Source organism: Lissotriton helveticus, chromosome 3_1, assembly GCF_964261635.1.
Source record: "Lissotriton helveticus chromosome 3_1, aLisHel1.1, whole genome shotgun sequence".
Classification (NCBI taxonomy): Eukaryota; Metazoa; Chordata; class Amphibia; order Caudata; family Salamandridae; genus Lissotriton; species Lissotriton helveticus.
This window is the reverse complement of record NC_136061.1, coordinates 738,688,142-738,707,564: the sequence shown is the minus strand read 5'-3', so window position 1 is coordinate 738,707,564 and position 19,423 is coordinate 738,688,142. Positions and strand designations below refer to the sequence as shown.

Here is a 19,423-nt window from a genome sequence, read left to right as displayed (position 1 = left end):
TGTTTGAAGTAAATGTCATCTGTTTATTATTATTGATTACCAATATGTTTTGAAAATGATGTACAAATAATTTTTTTGTTAGTGGTTGATGCATCATGAATCATTGAGAATTTGTAAACTGGGGTGGTAGAGTGGGCTAAAGAACGGTGATGGATCAAACCCAGATCTGTTGACTGGGTGTGAGTGGTTGATTGGTTCAGATGCTACGGCCATCATCACCCCCTTTTGTACTGAATTCGGAAAAGGGGCTGGGGCAGTGGATGAGGACAGAGCGGGAAGTGAACACTTCTTTGATATGGACTCACCCACTGGCCAGGATAATCAAGATGATTCTAACCCGGACAATCCAACTTTGCCAGTGGGTGGAGGAGAAGTCCTTGGGGGCCCTCTCTATACTCCCGCGGGTAGGGTGAAAGTTTACCTAGAAGGTCTATAACTCCCTCCATGGAATCTACTCATTCAGGTACTTCTGTAGGGACCTCTGCTTCTCACAAAAGAGAATCCTCTTATGAGAAGAAGTGCCAACTGCTTGAGTTTGAAAGAGCTAAGCTCAGAATCAAGAGAGAGCAATTGACCTTAGATAGGGAATCCCTAGAGCGCCAGAGAGCTTCTGAAGGATGGGCCTAGAGCCCCACAGTGGCAGCAACAGTGTCCCTAGAACTAGAGAGTATTCTCATGATCATAGGAACCTCAACAAGATAGTCCCTATCAGAGTGGGGGTAACATCCACAAATAGATAACTGCACTACAGAGGACCTGTAAAGTACACAGGGCCCCTCAAGAACAGTGGGCAGCTATCATGTGGCTCTCCTTTGCAGACAAAGGTAGAGACAAGCTCCTTTCCGTAATCGATAATTACAAAGTCTTGAAGAGTGCTCTCATTGGTGGATTTGACTTAACCACTGAAAAATACAGGATTAAGTTGAGAGTCACCCAGAAAGCACAGACTCAGGACTGGGTTGACTTTGTAGATTGTGCTACTAAGGCTCAGGAAGGCTGGTTACTTGGTGGTAAAGTGTGTGATTTTGAAGGATTGTACAATTTGAATTTGCGGGAGCTGTTCCTTAATAATTGTCAAAACCAGTTGTTGCATCAGTACCTGGTGGACTCTGATCTGACACCCCCAAGAATGTGGGAAAGAAGGCAGACAAATGGGTTAGAACCAGGGTGAAGCAGAAAGCTCAGAACCAAGGTGGTGACTCTAAGAAGTAGGATTCCAAAATCACAGATAAGGGTGGGGAGAAAGGTAAAGATAAGAAGTCTTCGCAAGGGCCCCAACAATCTTCATCTGGTTGGGAGTCACAATCTAACAAGAATAAAGGCAAGAAGAATCCTTGGTGTCACATCTGTAAATAGAAGACACACTGAACAAATGATTGTGCCAAGGCCAAGGAATCTACTCCAGCCACCACTGCCCCTAAGGCAACTGTTCCCCCTAGTTCAGTCCAAAGTGGTGGTGCTCAGAATAAGGGTATAGTAGGGTTGACCCTGGGATTTGAGATGCTTTCTAGCCTAGTCAGAATTCCAACTCAGGCTGTGTTAGCCAGTGATGGAGGCATGGATATTGCATCCTTATTTGTCAGTCCCAGTAATCTGGGCAAATACAGCCTTTGATTAATGGCAAGGAGGCCATGGCATTTAGGGACACATGTACATGTGTCACCATGGTGACAAAAGATCTTCTGGCCCCTGAGGAAATCCTACTTGGTAAGATGTACCAAGTGACCAATGCAAGCAATGTCAGGACATACCATTCCTTGTGAATTTCACCTTGGGAGGGGTAACTGGCCCTAAGAAGGTTGTGGTAAATGCAGACCTCCCTGTTGAATGCTTGTTGGGCAATGATTTATAAACTTCAGCTTGGGCTGGAGTGGAGCTCAAGACTCATGTAGAAATGTTGGTCACCCCTGCAGATGTGTTTGCTATGACTAGGTCACAGGCAAAAATGTCTGCCACTGAACAGGCCCTGGATCCTGGAATGATGGACCAGGTGCCTTCCAAGAGGAGCGGTAGGGGTAAGGCAGTGTCTTCTCCCCTGCCTCAGAGTACTGATCCATCTCTTGAGGGAGATGATCTTAGTCCTGAAGAAGCAACTGACTCAGAGGAGCTTGAGCCTGATCAGGTTGGGTTCTTGGGGACAGGGGGCCCTTCCAGGGCAGATCTGAACCAGGAGCAGCTGAGCTGTTCCTCTCTTGAACCCCTCAGACAGCAAGCTGCTTCTGGGGCTGCTGGGAGTACCAGTGGGTCCCATAGGATCTACTGGGATGATGGACTCTTATACTGTGAGAGTAGAGACCGCAAGCCTGGTGCTACCAGGAGGTTGGTTATACCTCTGAAGTTTAGGGGCTTCCTATTGACACTGGCACATGATATCCCATTAGAAGGACACTTGGGCCAAAACAAGACTTGGGACAGACTTGTTCCTCACTTTCATTGGCCACATATGTCAGAGGGCGCAAAGGAGTTTTGTCGCTCCTGTGTCACTTGTCAAGCCAGTGGTAAGGCAGGTGGTACTACAAAGCCCCCCTGATACCACTACCTATGGCGGGGGTTCCCTTTGAGAGGGTTGGGATTGACATTGTTGGTCCCATGGATCCTTAAACTGCATCTGGGCACATATTTATACTAGTGGTGGTGGACCATGCCACTAAGTATCCAGAGGCAATCCCTCTTAGGACATTCACAGCTCCTGTTGTGGCTAGAGCCCTCCTGGGAATCTTTTCCAGAGTGGGTTTTCCTAAAGAGGTGGTCTCAGACAGAGTTGCAAACTTTGTCTGGTTACTTGACTGCTATGTGGAAGGAATGTGGAGTAAATTAAAAATTTACCACCCCTTATCACCCACAGTACAATAGGTTAGTTGAAAGTTTCAACTAAACCCTAATGGGCATGATTAAAGGTCTCCCTGAAAAAGCTCAGGCGTAGATGGGATATTCTTTTACCCTGCCTCCTCTTTGCCTACAGAGTGGTTCCTCAGAAGGGGGATGGTTACAGCCCTTTTGAACTACTGTTTGGACATCCAGTTAGGGGTCATTTATGTTTAGTGAAGATGGGATGGGAGTTACCTCTCAAACCCCCTAAACATGATATTGTGGTCTATGTACTTGGTCTCCACTCCAGGGTGGCTGAGTACACGAAGAAGGCATCCAAAAACCTTGAGGCTAGCCAGGAATTGCAAAAGGCATGGCAAGACCAAAAGGCTGTGTTGACCGTTTATCAGACAGGACAGAAAGTATGGGTGTTGGAGCCTGTAGCCTCAGCAGCCCTCCAAGACACGTGGAGTGGCCCCCATATCATCATTGAGGAGAGGGGAGAGGTTACCTACCTGGTGGACCTTGGAACTCCTAGGAGCCCCCATAAGGTGCTCCATGTGAACAGGCTCAAACCATATGCTGACAGGGCAGACATGGGCTTCCTCATGGCTACTGATGAGGGACAGGAGGAAGAGAGTAATCCACTCCCTGACCTTCTCTCACAGAACCCTGATGATGGTTCAGTTGATGGTGTTGCCTTGGCAGGCAACCTCACTGACCAGCAGCAAACTGATTGCTGAAAAGTTCTTAATCAGTTTAGACATATGGTGCATGCATGAAGTGGACACAGGTGACAATCGGCCTGTTAAAAATAAGATTTACGGGGCGTGGCTTCGAGGGCGAAGATGGTGGCCGTGGCTTGCTAGAGCTCCCACCGGCCCGTTACTGATCCGTCGTTTTATCCTGGCCCCCGAGTCCAACTCCCGACCCACACTTGCAGCGGAGGTAGAGACTGGCGAGGGGTACTCTCCGGTGCAGGAACCGGGGCGCTCGCAGCATTGGTGACAGAGGTAGCGGCGGCGACGGCCTGGGGCCTACACTCTGCGAGTGAAGCCGGGGCCTCAATTTTGGCGGTCTCCAACCGGGAGCTCCCAGTGTCGGCGGGCGGTGCCTGCGGTGGGCCCGCGACCAGGGGCTTGAACTTGCCACGGAGCAGAGGTGACGGAGGTGGCCATATCCTGCGACTGGGGGGGCGAGTGCAGCCTCCCGGACCCTGAGGGTGGACCGTGGCCGAGGTGGGGCCCGGAGACCGGGGCCTCGATTTTGGCGACTCGCGTGAGGCAGCGCGAGGGAGGCCGGTGCTGCGGCCCCCCCGGAGTGTGACCCTGCCTGCTTGGTCTGTGGGCTTTCGCATTTGTCTGCCCTTCTGGTTGGCTGGGGGCCCCCTGCCCCGGATTTATCTGGAGGTGGTGCCCGACATCGGGGTTGCTGGCAGTCACTGGTGGAGGCGACGAGGTGGGCAATCGGCCCAGTGGGAGCTGTGACCCTGACTGGACAGAGTCCTGCGTGTGCCCCCCCCGGAGGCGGACTGAGGCGGTCTGCTGGTTCAGGACTGTGTGCCACCCTTGGTAGTGCCTTGCAGCGCGGACCGCCTAGCTGAGAGGACCGGTGCCTGCCCGGAGAGCCGGGGCACCTGAAGAGAGCCTCACCATGACCAGAGGGGGGGGAGGGCCCGCCAAACAAGGCCCCATCGACAAATTTACCGGCCCGAGTGGGGGTCAGGGGGCGTCTGGTGGCCAGGGATCGGGCCCGGACAACGCAGCACCCATGGCGGCGATCACCCAGTCTAGGGACATGCTCGATGCCAAGATTGGGGCAGTTGGAGCAGACGTGACCCTGTTGCGCCAAGATCTGCGCAACGCTGTGGCTCGGATTACCGAAACCGAATCGAGGATCTCGGTGGTGGAGGACGATGTTGGGACCCTGAAGCGGAAAATGACGGCGATGGAAAACATTCAACGGGGCCTGGCGCTTCGAGTCGAGGATGCCGAAGGGCGGGCGCGCAGAAACAACCTACGCTTTGTGGGCTTTCCGGAGGGGTGTGAGAAGGGCAATATGGAACAGTTCCTGACTCAGTGGCTGGAGAGTTGGCTCCCCCCGGAGGCCCTGTCCCGCTGTTTCGTGATCGAACGCGCCCACAGAGCCCTGACGCAGAAGCCGCCGGCGGGAGAGAGGCCCAGACCCGTGATTGCCAAGCTCTTGAACTTTCATGACAAAGACACCATTCTGCGGGAAGCGAGGGCCAAAGACTCTCTTCTGTTCGAAAATCAGAAAATTATGATCTTCCCGGACTACACTAGACTCGTGCAACAGCAGCGGCACTCCTTCATAGCCGCCAAGGCGAAACTCCGGGGCTTGAAGATCCAGTACTCATTGCTTTATCCAGCTCGCCTACGGGTGATCTTTCAATCCCATACTCATTTTTTTGATACCCCAGAGGCCGTTTTCAAATGGACTGATGAGACGGTGAGAATCAGGCCGAACGATCAGCCTGGATTGAACCCGGGACGTCCACGAGAGGCGTCGCAGGATCCGGAAGACCAGGCTGCCAGGCCCAGGAGGGAGAGGAAGTCACGATCACGGAAACGGTCCGCTTCTCGCGGTGGATCTCCTTCTGCTGCGCCTACTGACCCTGATCACTCTGGAAGAGGCCGCTGACAGCCGGTGGGGGCATATGCCGGTCTACGTCTACCATGAACCCCGGCCGGGAAGAGTTGCTCCGAGGTGTTCCACTGTGCCGCTCATTGACTGTTGAGTATACTGCTAAGACTGGATTTTAGTTATGCTATGTGTGGGGTGGTGGGGAAGGGTTCGGGGTGCTCCTGCATAGGGGCTACCTGCCTCCTACGTAAGTGGGGGTTGTTTAGGTGAGGGGGGGGTTTCTATAGTTCACAGGGGTAGTTGGGATCCATTGGTATGGTTGGCCTTGGGCACTCTGTTTTGGGCCCGAGGTTGCCCATGCCGCGACAGATACTTCTGAGTTCCATGAGGTATAGGGGTGGGGGGCAGGGGGCTGAAAGGGGGTGGGGTGGGGGGGGGGTGCAGTTGGGGGCACGTTGGACAATGGTGTTGTTGTTGTTTTGGGGGAGTTTGGGGGAGGACGGGGGGGATTGCACGTGATTTCTGATGTTTTGCCATTGATGGTGCTGTGTACCTGGGTGTGGTGCCAGGGTCCTGCCGCGTTTGCTACCCTTGACTATGGCTGACGCGCCGCTCCAGGGGCTCCCCAGGGAGTCCATGCGTGTGATTACCTGGAATGTCAGGGGAATGCTTGACAAGATCAAACGGGGGGCGATTTTGAGATGGGGGAAGAGGGAGGTAGCGGATGTGTTATTGTTGCAGGAAACGCACATGCTGGGAACGAAAGTACTGAGCCTGCAGAGGTTTGGTTACCAACAAGTCTATCACGCAGGGTTCTCCAGGGGGTCCAGGGGAGTTGCTGTTTTGGTGCATCGTAGATTGGCCTATGTCCACGAGAAACAATGGATAGATCCACAGGGTCGATACGTGTTCATTAAAGGGTTGGTGGGTGCTGAACCTGTGGTTTTTGGGAGTGTCTACGCCCCTCCGCCATTGCAGTGGTCCCTGTCCGAGAAATTGTTTGCGGTATGGTCCGAGATCCCCGAGTCCTTGGCGGTGCTGGGAGGTGATTGGAATGAGGTGATGGATGTTTGTATGGATCGTAGACGAATGCAAGGGGTACTTGCGGCTGCTGCCCCTACCCGGTTGAATGCGATGGCGGAGGGGATGGGATGGGTGGATGTGTGGCGTCATATGCATCCCAAGGCCCGTGAATACACCTATGTGTCGGCTGTACATGGCTCCTTTTCGCGCCTGGATTACGTTTTTGTGCCCCATGCGTCCCTGGACAGAGTGCGGGAGGCTGGGATCTTGCCTAGAGGGCTGTCGGACCACTCCCCTGTGGCCGTCAGGATAGAACTGCTTTCGAAGCGTCAGCCATTCCGGTGGAGAATGTCTTCGTGGCACCTTCAGCAGGCCGGCTTCGTCCAACACCTGCGGAGCGCAATTGCACATTATTGGCAGGAAAATTTAGTGGAAGACTTCGACGCTATAGTGGTCCGGGAGGCCATGAAGCCCACGATTAGAGGTATAGATATTGCATGGTGTGCGGCGGCCCGTCGGGAGCGTAGAGGGGCCATCACTGTGGCGGCCACACAGGTGGAAACTCTAGAAGAACGGTGCCGGGGAGGGGGTGATGACGTAGCATTGCGATTGCTCCTGCAGGCGCAGCGGTCGTATGCCTCTGTGCTGATGGACGAGGCTCGGCAGGCGTGGCTGGCCACGCGCAGTAGAGTCTATCAGTGGGGGGACAAGTCTTGTACCATGCTTCATAGGCTGTGTCAATATGCGGTCCAGCCGCGCTCGCTGCCGGGTCTCACAGATGGGGAAGGCGTGGCGATCATGGACCCGGCGGTGCTGGCGGCAAACTTCGCCCAGTATTATATGGACCTCTATGCCCCGCGGGACTGCCTGTCAGCGGACGCAATTGACAAATTTATTGGAGACCTGCCACCGAAGACGGTCTCCGATGAGACCAGGGCGGCGCTGGACCTCCCCCTGACGGCGGAGGAGCTGGAAGAGGCGTTGGGACAGCTCAATGCAGGGAAGGCGCCGGGGCCAAGTGGGTTCCCGTGTGAATTTTATAAACGTTTCCACCTTCAATTGGGTCCCCACTACATGCGTGCACTGGAGGCGGCGCGATCGCGGGGCAGCCTGCCAGCTGACTGGCGACATGCCGAAGTTGTGGTTTTCCAAAAACCCGGCAGGCCCCCGGACAGGCGGGACTCCTATCGCCCGATATCCTTGCTCAACATTGAGGCTAAGCTGCTGGCTAAGGCCTTGGCGAACCGCCTTCTCCCCTATGTGACTGACTCGGTCCATCCGGATCAGGCCGGTTTCATGCCACATAGGGCGACGCGGCACAATATCAGGCGGGCACTGCAGCAATTGATGCAGTGAGGGACACGGGGCAGCGGGCAGCACTGCTACTAGCGGATATTGACAGGGCATTTGACTCGGTCAGCTGGACATACCTGTTCGCTCTCCTGCCTCGCCTCAACTTGGGCCCGGTGTTTATTTCCTACGTCAGACTATTATACACGGACATCACGGCTTCGGTGCGGGTCTCCGGTGCGATATCTGAGAAATTTCCCATCGGCAGGGGGACCCGGCAGGGGTGCCCACTCTCCCCGTATTTATTTGCGCTCGCCATGGAGCCTCTGGCCTCCTGGGTGCGTATTGACGCACAGATGCGGGGCTTTGACTGGGGTGATACACTCACTGATAGAACTGCTCTGTATGCAGACAATGTCCTCTTCTTCCTTACAAATTTGGACAGATCGGGCCCTCGAGTCTTAGAGATTATGCATGTCTTCGGGGAGGTTTCGGGCCTCTATCTCAACCCGCGTAAATCCACCTTGTGGGTGTTGGGTGGCGGCAGTGTGGCGGACTCCTGGGCGTCGGAGCTACAGATGGCAGTAGGGGGCTTGAAGTATCTGGGAGTGTTCCTATCTGACTCCGCGGCTGTTGCTTGGGAACGTAACGTGGTCCCGGTGTGGGAGAGGGTCCAGACGGATGTTAAAACGTGGTCCCGGATGCCCCTCACTATCTTCGGTCGATCCGCCATTTTCAAAATGGTCGCGCTCCCGCGCCTTCTATACCAACTGCAGAACCATCCACACCCTATTGCTCCTCAGTGGTTTCGGCAGGTTAATTCGGTCTTGGGCCGCTTTCTGTGGGCTGGGGGTGCTGCCAGGGTGGCACTGCGGACTTGCTTCCTGTCCACGTATTGTGGGGGCTTGGCCACGTCGGACCTCTTGTCTTATTATCAGGCCTCACACCTGCTTATACTCAATGAGTGGTGGTATGGGGACAGGGGAGACCCGGCATATGCCCTGGAGCGCTCATTGATGGGCGACAGCACTCTGCACACGATTCTGTACTCGGCCAAAATACGGAAAAAACTTCCGAGCGTTACGCGTGTGGTGTTTGTTATATGGCGACAGGCGCTGCGTCGCATGGGCTGGTGGGGTAGACTTACGGCGGAGACTCCACTGTGGCAGAATAGACGTTTTCCTGGATTGGCCTCCTTGACCGGGTTCGGTGGATGGGATGCCATCGGAATCTCGTTGCTGGGACATGTACTGTCCGGGGTCACCCTGAAGTCGTTCCAGGAGCTCCAGACCGAGTTCCATATGCCCACGACCCAATTCTATCGCTATCTTCAATTTCGCCACGTGCTGGCACCTAACATTGCTGGCTTGGAGTCACTGCCGGACTTCAGTCCAGTGGAAGCAAAGGTCTTTATGGGGGACCTCGGCGATAAGAAGGTATCCCGCATCTATCAAACCCTGGTCACTCATTGTTCCTCCTCCCTACTTCCCCTTAAGGACGCATGGGAGAAAGACATTGGACCCCTGGATGAAGACGATTGGAGGGAGGCTCTGGAGTCCCCGCGAGGGACAGCCATTGCGATGCGACTGCGTCTCATCCAATTCAAATACCTGCACAGAGCCTACTACACCCGGGAGCGATTGTGGAAGGCGGGTCTGATTGTGTCCCCAGAGTGCCTACGTTGTGGTGTTGAAAGGGGTACGTTGTTGCATACGGTGTGGTCCTGTGCGCGCCTTACCAGCTTTTGGAATGGTGTCTGGGCTTGTTTGTCTGAGGTGTTGGGATGGGATCTGCCCCGCACCCCCCGATTAGGGATTCTTCATATACTGGAGGGTGTAGGGGGGAATATCTATAAGCGTCATCTCCTACTGCTGGGACTGGTGGTGGCCAAGAGGGACCTGGCACGGGCATGGAAGGGAGTGCGAGCCCCCCCGCTGTGTGCATGGAAGGCTGGCTTAGACTACTTTATGGGGCTGGAGCGCCCGGTGTTTGAGGCCAGAGGATGCCCCCGTAAGCATTATAAGATCTGGAAGAGGTGGGCGGAGTATAGGGGACTGCTCCTGGACCCTCCGATAGAACTGGAGGATGAATGGCAGGAGGCGGTTGGCCCACAGACCTAGGGAGATACACGGTACCGGGCACGTTAAGTCCAGGTGATGGAGGTTTCATATGATCACGTGCAATGGGTTAGGGCGGGATAAGGGGTGGGTAGTTGGGAAGTTGGGTTGTTGGGGATGGGGGTGGAGGGTAGGGGTGGGAGGGACTTGCTTGATCCGTATCATTGTCTGCGATTTGTGATGATGCAAAACATGTCTTGATATTTGGTGGCACTCTCCTGCTTGTGGGGAGCCACATGTCTGCTTCTCTTTGACCCATCAATAAAATTTTGTTGTGAAAAAAAAAATAAGATTTACAGGCAACCTGACCATGTCAGGGACTGCATCAGGACTGAAGTCCAGAAAATGCTGGACCTGGGAGTAATTGAACCCTCAGATTGCCCTTGGGCTAGTCCAGTAGTCTTGGTACCAAAACCTTACACCCAGAATGGCAAGAGAGAGATGAGGTTCTGTGTTGACTACAGGGGTCTCAATGCAGTCACTAGGACTGATGTCCATCCAATACCCAGGGTAGATGAGCTTATAAAAACTTTGGCTTTCTGAGCACATTTGACCTGACAGCTGGCTACCAGAAAATCAGATTAGCTGATAATGCAAAGCCAAACAAAGCATTTCCAAACCCTAGTCGGCACTACCAATTTGTGGTGATGCCCTTTAGTTTGAAGAATGCACCTGCCACTTTTCAAAGGTTGGTGAATAAAGTCCTTAAAGGTCTGGAAGGTCTGGAAGCATATAGTGCAGCTTATCTAGATGATATTGCTGTCTTTAGCTCCACCGGGGAGGGTCACCTGGTCCACCTGAGAAATGTTTTGGAGGCCCTGCAGAAGGCATGCCTCACTATCAAGGGCACCAAGTGCCAGATAGGGCAGAGTCAGGTTGTATACCTAGGCCACCTTGCGGGAAGTAGCGGTCGGTGGTGGGAGTGCTGCCGGGCGGTGACGTGGGGCGGGGTAGGGGCAGGGTGGGGGGTAGTAAACTATGGAATACGGCCAAATGCAGGTAAGTAAACATATAAATAAATAAAATGAATTTCGTTGTGCGCACTGCATCAAATTTGTCGATGCAGTGCACGCAACTAAATTCATTTTATTTGTCCCTCGTGGGGACCATGCAACCCGAACCCCTGTGCACTGTGTACTTTTGCAGCAGCATATGCTTATTGGCGAGCCCTGAGGCTGTGCTTGGGGTACGTGTAGTCCTGACCCGAGCAGTAATTGCACCGAAGGTTTTCGGCCTACACTCCACAAGTGTTCCGTGTGCTGGTATTTTGTGATTCAGCTCGAAGTCCCTTCGCGATCCCTTGTCCGTTGGCCTGTGGTTCCCTGTGAAGGTAACTTTGACTTCTCTTGGGCTTTCCTGGTTGCTCCAGACGTGCCCTGACCCCCCATAGCTTGGAGAGTCTTCCGAACCTTGCTGGTCCACACCGGGCCTGCTTCACTCTGCCCGTGTGGGTTGCATTTGACAAGGCTTGTTGGTGTTCAATCCGGACACTGACCACTCAGCACTCGACATCCTTCGTGGGAAAGCTCACTTCTGGATTTTGGCCACCGTCGACATCTCCGTCAAGCTCCCCGTTATCTCATCTGAAGCACCCGACATTGGTAGGCACTGGTCACCCTGAAGTGACCCAGACTCTGTCCCCTTTCAGGTTCTTCTCACCTCGGATTCAGGCTTGGATTCCACCAGACACTTTTCATCTTCCTGGTAGCAGATCCTCTTTGAGTCACGCCATTGAAAACGACAAAGGTTTCCGACATTATTTGACACCTATGCACCCGGCTCTCCTGGGATAGGTAACACGGGCACTTCGATACTCACAAGGGTGCTGGCATTAGAACCTTCTATGTTCCAAAGGGTTTGCTTGAAGTCCTCTCTGAAGTGTCCTTAATCTTTAATTTTCCAACCGCGACTTTCCTATAGAGTTGTACGGATCTCGGGTCTGTGTTCTCACACTGCACCCGTCCTCCGTGGGTCCCCTGTGTCAATACTTTGGGTGGTTCTTTGGGGTCCCAGCGATTCTACGTGCTCTAGGCACTGTGTCTAGTTAAATCATGGTTGTTATACCACTTTCGTAGTATATGGTTTGGTTTCCACAGGAGCCCACTGTGTATTGTGCTTTTTACTGTTGTTCTAGTGGTTTAATATTGTGTGCTTGAATCTCATGAAGAGGTTAGTAGAGAGTGTTAGTAATAAATACATATATTTTATATATCTCGTGTGTGGTACTCCTTTCATTTGTTTATTCAGGAGGTTCTAATTTGGTAAAACAAGCTGCTTTACATTCCTTCGAGACTTAGCCTGAAGGCTGCTCTCCACAGCTACCACTAGGATAGCTTTCATTAAAGGTTGTCTTTGACCTAATCATCAATAAGGGTCATTTGGAGTGGTGCAAGGCGCCCACTTTAGTTAGTGGACAGCATATGCCAGGCCAACTTCTCACACCCACAACATGCGGCTGTCATAGAAACATAACTACAATGCTGGCGCCCATGAAATGCAATGCATTGGTATACAAACAAGCACTGGTTACTACAATTCTTGGTAACAAAATTAGCATTGACTACTACACACATTATATTGTCACAGTCTTGAGCATTTAAACAAGCATTGGCCATTGCAATACAGAACCAGTGTACCAAGGGGGCATACACTGCTATATGACTCATGCCATTGCAATACAGAACTAGTGTATGAAGGGGTCATACACTGTAATATGACTGACGCATGATGACAAATCAAGCAGGGTATGGAATGTATATGGGAACTCCTGACAGGAGCATGGAGGAACAAAGAATGGACAAATAGAAAAGAGAATGAAGGAAGGAATACTGAATGGAAAGGTGGCTGGGTGAGTGGGTGGATGGATAAATGAAAGGACGACTCCTGGTGGCCCGCTTCACTAGGAACCCCTCCCAACCCTACGGACCACGCACGCAACCATGGCATCATACTGGACTCTTCGCTCTCTATGAACCGTCAAATCAACGCAGTATCCTTATCCTGTTTCCACATGCTCTGCCTACTCCAAAAGACTTTCAGATGACTCCCCATGGAATCCAAAAAGATGGTCACCCACTCATCACTAGTAGACTGGACTACGGCAACACACTCTACGCTGGTGTCACCCAGAAACAGCTCATGAAACTACAGAACTCTAAAACACCACAGCCCAACTAGTCTTAGACATACCCAGCCGCAGCCACATGACACAACACCTTCGACATCTCCACTGGCTCACTATCAACAAGAGAGTCACCTTGAAGCTCCTCACGCGCAAGACCAGAATATCTGAGCCACTGCCTCGCCTTCCACACACCTTCCAGGCAACTTCTCTCCTCTCAACTGGCCCTGGCACTACAACCCACAGATCCACAAGACCAGACCCAAAGGAAGATCCTTCTCCTACCTCGCCGCCAAGACCTGGAACACCCTGCCTCTCCACCTCAGGCAATCTGCGTTGTTGAGACGGTTCAGGAAAGACCTCAAGACCTGGCTCTTCAACTGAACCTCCTCACCCAGACGGATCAGCAGACTCCCCACAGAGCCTTGAGACCCTCATGGGTGAGTACCCAAGCTTTACAAACCCCTGATTGATTGATTGTATGAGTGGATGAATGAGTGGGTAGATGGATGAGTGGGTGAAAGGCGAATGAAGGACAGATCGATGGACAGGTGAAAGTATGGCCGAGTACAGGGATTGCTGGAGGGATGGGTGGGTGGATGGATGGGTGTATGGACAGGTGAAAAGGATGGCAGAGTAAAGGAATGGATGGATGAGATAATGAATGAAACAATAGAAGGATGGAGTGGTTAAAGGATGGCAGTGTAAAGGATAGATGGACAGGTGTAAGGATGGCAGTGTAAAAAGTTGAATAGGTGGATGGACAGGTGAAAAGATGCCTTACTAATGGTATGAATGAGCAGCTGAAAGGATGGTTGAATAGATGGGCGAGTGGATGGATGAGTGAATCAATGACAGAGTGGATGAATGGGTGGCAGAGTGAATGGATGAGGGATGGATGATAGATTGATGGATGGATGGAAGGATGGCAGAGCGGTGGATTGTTAATAGATGACAGAGTGGACAGATGGATGGATGGATGGAATCAAGAAAGTTTGAACGATGGATGAAAGAATGAATGTATGACAAACAGCAAAGGTGAAATAATGTATTGAAGGGTGAGAGGATGAATAAATAGATGCTTGGATGGAAGAGACAAGGAAGCTCTTCTAGGAAAGGTTGTACAAACTTGATTACCTTGCTTGGTGTAGTCAGAGCTTTCATTCAAAGGGGGGGGGGTGTATTTTATTTGCCCGTAACACATTCTGTCAGAGCACCAACATTAAATAGTTCCTGAAGGATCCTTCTCTATGCGTGATTTTAGGAAAGTCACTACTGTCTGTCATCTATTCACTAAAGGTCGACAACCTCCCAACCACTATAGGAGGCATGAATTATAATTGGATTCGCTCCTCAACATGGCTGGAATTAGCTGTCCACAATAGACTCGAGGAAGCTCTTTGATGGTGTGTATGGCCTGATGTAGACAATACATTACGTATTGGAGTCAGAATCTTCATGCTCTCATCCTGACATTGCTGTCTCTCTATATTTGTACTTAAATGTCAAGAACCTGCATTAAAAAAATTGGGTCAGAATTAGTAAAGTCTTTTATAATTCCTCACCTCCCTATCTTCAGGTTCATAAGTGGGATACAGTAGGTTCTTAGCCGACTTTGTTTCCACTCTTTCTATATGCCCCTTTGAGTTATGGGCATTAATTAAAGCTTGGTCCTATTTCAACATCTCACCTCGATATAGTCCACAATAGCATGATCTGTAAGCAGTATCTGAAACTGTTAAAGATGGGTTAAAATCCTGGCATGAGTAATTATTAATGGCTTGCATGAATTAAAACATTTCAGCTCTAGCCTTCTAAGCGTATCAGTCACTAGATGACCACTTTAAATTGTTGCTAAGCACTTTGACTCACAATATTAATTAAAGTTTATTACTACCATGTATGTCTTAGTTCATTTTAGCTTTTGGTTCTTTAACTACATTTCAGATTTAACCACACTTCTGATAGTATCTCCAACAAAGACATGCCATTTTGTTCCATTTTCTTAACCAACCAACTGAAACAACTACTTTGGGCCTGATTACACATCAAGGTGCTAGTAATAACATCTGGTAAATAATTATACTCTGGGATTTGTTACTTATGGGGTGTGATAAATAGAACCTATTACGAGTTATTGGCGAATAGCATATGGATTTTGGTGTTTAACACACCCAAATCGGCATGGTACAGTAAATACTGTACACATGTCCACTGATACATTTCAGCATATTTGGCCTGCCAAAATTTAAAGAAGCTTGAGATATCTAACGCATCCAATAATTATCAGATGCGTTAAAAACCTTTTGACTAGTAATTCCGCCCAGTGCGTAAACAGCAATTTACGCACGGATTGGAATAGAACAAGCAACTAATATTCAGACCCTTAGCCATATTTCTACAATTTTGTAGTGCAAATCTACAACATTGATCTACCTAATTATCTGCCACCATGTTGTAATTTGTATTGACTATGCTTTTCTGAACGTTGTGCCATTCAGCTATCTACTCCTGTCCTTTCTGTTTTACCTAACTACTCTTTCTTTACCAATTCAGGCATATTATCAACGTTTTTTCCATTTTGTATTTAAACATTTCTTTAGAACAGTAAGAATTAGGTGAAATAAAAATAAAAGCCTAATAGTCACAGCTATCTTTCAGGTTTCAATGCACATTTGTTCTCTTGTCACCTGCTGCTCTTGTACCCCCTGACTCATTGTACTATTATAGTTGAAAAACCGTTACTCACTAAGTTGTGTATCATTAACTGCAATTCCAGTAGAAAATAGAGACAAAAATTCAGAAAGTTTCAGAATGCATAACACTCACAACATAAAATATATGTAGCAAAATTAAGCCATTAAGAGTAAAGCATAAAACGTTAACCCAATAAATGTGTGTATTTTAAACCACTTATTTCACCTATTTGACTAATTTTTTATTGATTATATTGCTTGTATTTTTCAGGATTTCTGTCTATTGGCATATCATCAATAAAAAGAAAATCGCATAATTATTTAATAGACACAATTAAAACTATTTTCTCTGTATCAAACGCCAGAGAACTGGAAGAGATGCTGTTAGTCGTGTACCTAGCAAATACAGATCCTTCAGATAACAAAGAGACGGCGAAGCAGATTGGGGAGATATTCCGTCCGCAGGTTGATGCAGGAAACCTTATCGTGATTTGCAGCTCTATGAAAAACTATCCCACACTAGAGGGTCTCAAAAGAAACTTTGACGATCCAGAAGAAAAGGTCAAATTCAGATCAAAGCAAAACGTGGACTATGCCTTCCTGGCCAACTTTTGTGCACCCCTGTCTGAGTACTACTTAATGCTTGAAGATGATGTAGTATGTGCTGCAAATTTTCTGACAGGAATCAAAAAATCCTTCCAAAACATAGACATTTCATGGACTACAATATCCTACTCAAAGCTCGGATATCTTGGGAAATTGTTTCATGCTGAAGATCTTCCAAAACTGGCACGGTTTCTGCTGATGTTCTATGATGAAATGCCTGGAGACTGGCTTTTGGAGCAGTTCTACAAATCTAAAACTCAAAAGGAAATGATACATGTGACGCCCACTCTCTTCCAGCACGTGGGCTCTTTGTCTTCTTTCCAAAGCCTTAAAATCAAACCAATGCAGCCAGAGGTTCCAGAGGTTTCTACAAACAAGGCAAATAAGGATGCCCTACCACCTGCCTCCTGTTTCACCACCCTAGAAGTGCACGAGCAGTACGAACCGGGGCACATATGCAGCAGTAGTGGTCAGTTCTTCTGGGGAAAGAATGTGCAGGCAGGAAGCACATTCATTGTTGTTTTTAAGAGCCCGATCAACATAAGTAACATCAGCATAGATACTGGATCTCCAGAACATCCCGATGATATCTTACATTCAGGTCATGTCCAGTTTGGAAGGATGAAAACCATGGAGAGCAACACATGCCAAATGTATAACAATCTGGGCCCATTTAATAAAGGGCGATTTGAACTCACCAATATGGATCAAGTGACTGGACATCGCGTTGAATGTATCAAAATACTGGTAACAGCTCCTCAGAATGAGTGGCTCATTATTAGATATGTGAAGTTCTAAGTGTGTAGGAATGGCAGTCACTACATAGGAGTGCATAAGATTGCTTATTATGAAGACTTCCATGGGCCCTGCATGCTGAAGGTGCATGGTGAGAGTGACTATGAACTGGAGAGAAAAACCACAAACGTTATCAGCTTAGATACGGTTTGTTGGGACATTTCTAAGCTATTCGTATACCATGTCACTCCGAATCAAAGCAAATATTCTATAACTAATTTTCTGAAACTCAGCCTCAACATAGGTTTACAGAGAAGAGCCTGTACTAAGCCTCAAACACAATCAATTGGCCAAATTTTCATTGTTTTACCTCGGTAGCTGGCATGCAGCTGAAGAGCAATCTTGTGACACACAGTTCTTTTGTACGTATCAACACAACTAATAGACCTCCATTTGTCAAGATGTTAGGCAAACACATTAATTCCTGATTGCATCTAAAGCTGCGACCAAGGAGAACGGCCAAAACGGCGTACGGCGTCTTCCTTATAAACACATCTTCACAGTATTTTCTTCTGTAGCCCATGCAACAATTGCCTCTAACTGAAAATGCCACTAGTAATTAATCACTACAGGGTTTGATGTGAGCAGGCCATCATGGTTGGCATTTAAAATATATTTCTCTTCTGTGTATTGAGATGTCTGGGATGTTTTGAAACAGTCTTCTAAATAGCGTTGCCCTTTCAGATATTAAAATGCAACCAGATGGAAAGAGATACAGGCATCAATTACTGATTGACTCCTACTATAACAGAGACTGTAAAAGAACAACACAATGAAGAATATGCTGTGATTACATTTTTAGGCCATCCTTGGGATCTGCAGATCTTCAAGGTATCTCAGCAGGGATATTACCGATAAGTAAAGAAAATTTGAAAACTCCATATGTTTAAACCATCTTTATACAATGCATACATTCACAAACATGTTTGCATAACATCGTAATTGGTCTGTATGTATTATAGGCATTATGAATTTGTAGCCAAAACCCGTCATGCGGTCAGACAGAACGAATTTGTATAAATTCATTGAGGGATTGAATGTCTGAGATTGTGTACTTAAAACTGATCATTAAAATCCATGAAAGAATGTCCAAGTGTCTGTTCATGAGCACTTTTATATGTGTTTGTCTCAGATATGCACTTTCAACTAAATGCAGAAGCAAGAGCACTGTCTTTATGATCTACACATACACACTCCACGATCCACGCACAGCAATCTCAGTAGCTGCTAACCTGACCAGCCACGAAGCACTCTGAGGCATTGTTGTGGTGAGGAACGTCCTATGCAAACCTTGCAATGCACAACAATATACTTGATGCAGTATTGCAAATATCGAACAGGAGGCACGGTCAATTGGTTAGGAAAATGGATTGGGAATCGTTCATTAATATTTGAGTGTTCATTTTACTAACAGAGAAAGACATAGATTATATTAATGATGATATATATGCCTAAAACAACGTAAAGCTACAATTTAATATATTAAAATTAATGTTAGGGGAAAGTAAGAAAAAACCCGCTATTAAACAAATTATGTTTAAATACATTTAGGACACCTTGCCATTTTGCTGTTAAAGAATGGGAAATGCCCTACAGTTCATGCGCTATGCGTGGGGACAGATCACAAAACATTTCTGGCAATCACTATTTCAAATCCTTGTTGTTAAATTAAGGAAGTGCTTGCTGTGATTCACCCTTTTCACTGTATTATTATTATTTTTTTGCAGTTTTATTTAGCGCAAACTCGGCCCTAAAGTATGAGAGTGCTTTATATGAGCACCAATTACCTTACACAAGGACACATTCATATTTTCAGACTTTGGGGGCCTCATTTATGAGGCCGTTCGTCAGTTTTGCGCTTCCGATGCGTCACTTTTTGTGACGCATCGGCGGCGTAAAACATGCCTCCTGTTGCGCACTATTTACAAAGTGACGCATCTAAGCAGATGCGTCACTTTGTAAACCCCTGCGCTACATTATACCTGTGTCAGGTATAATGTATGCAGAGGGGGCGTTCCCTCGCAAAAAGCCTCGTAATAGTGACGCAGTGAAATTTATGAGATTTCACTGCGTCACTTTTAGGACGCTGTTGCGTCAAAATCTTGCGCCTGCCTCACAGCAGGCGTAAGACTGACGCAAGCCCTTTCACATGGGGCTTTCCCCATGTGAAAGGACGCATTGCTGGAGTTGTGTCACTTTTGTGAAACACTCCAGCAATGCATCACTTTTGCGATTACAGATACGTCAAAAATACTGACGTATCTGTAAGTCCTTGCGCAATGATGCGATATTTATGTGTATGATTATATGTGTCCTAGCAAAAAGATAATGCTAGCGCAGTATTATTTATTTTTATTGCCTAC

General features: G+C 48.7%; 1 protein-coding gene across 1 annotated transcript in view; it reads left to right on the top strand.

Annotated features, from left to right (window-relative positions):
• Window positions 1-18,142, top strand: part of LOC144824734 (alpha-1,6-mannosyl-glycoprotein 4-beta-N-acetylglucosaminyltransferase-like) — a 216,543-nt gene extending 198,401 nt beyond the window's left edge. The window contains exon 4 of the mRNA XM_078683748.1: window positions 15,931-18,142. Within this exon, the coding sequence (XP_078539874.1) occupies window positions 15,931-17,063 (1,133 nt within the window). The 3' untranslated portion in view covers window positions 17,064-18,142. The remainder of the gene's footprint in view (window positions 1-15,930) is intronic.
• Window positions 18,143-19,423: the final 1,281 nt, after the last annotated feature.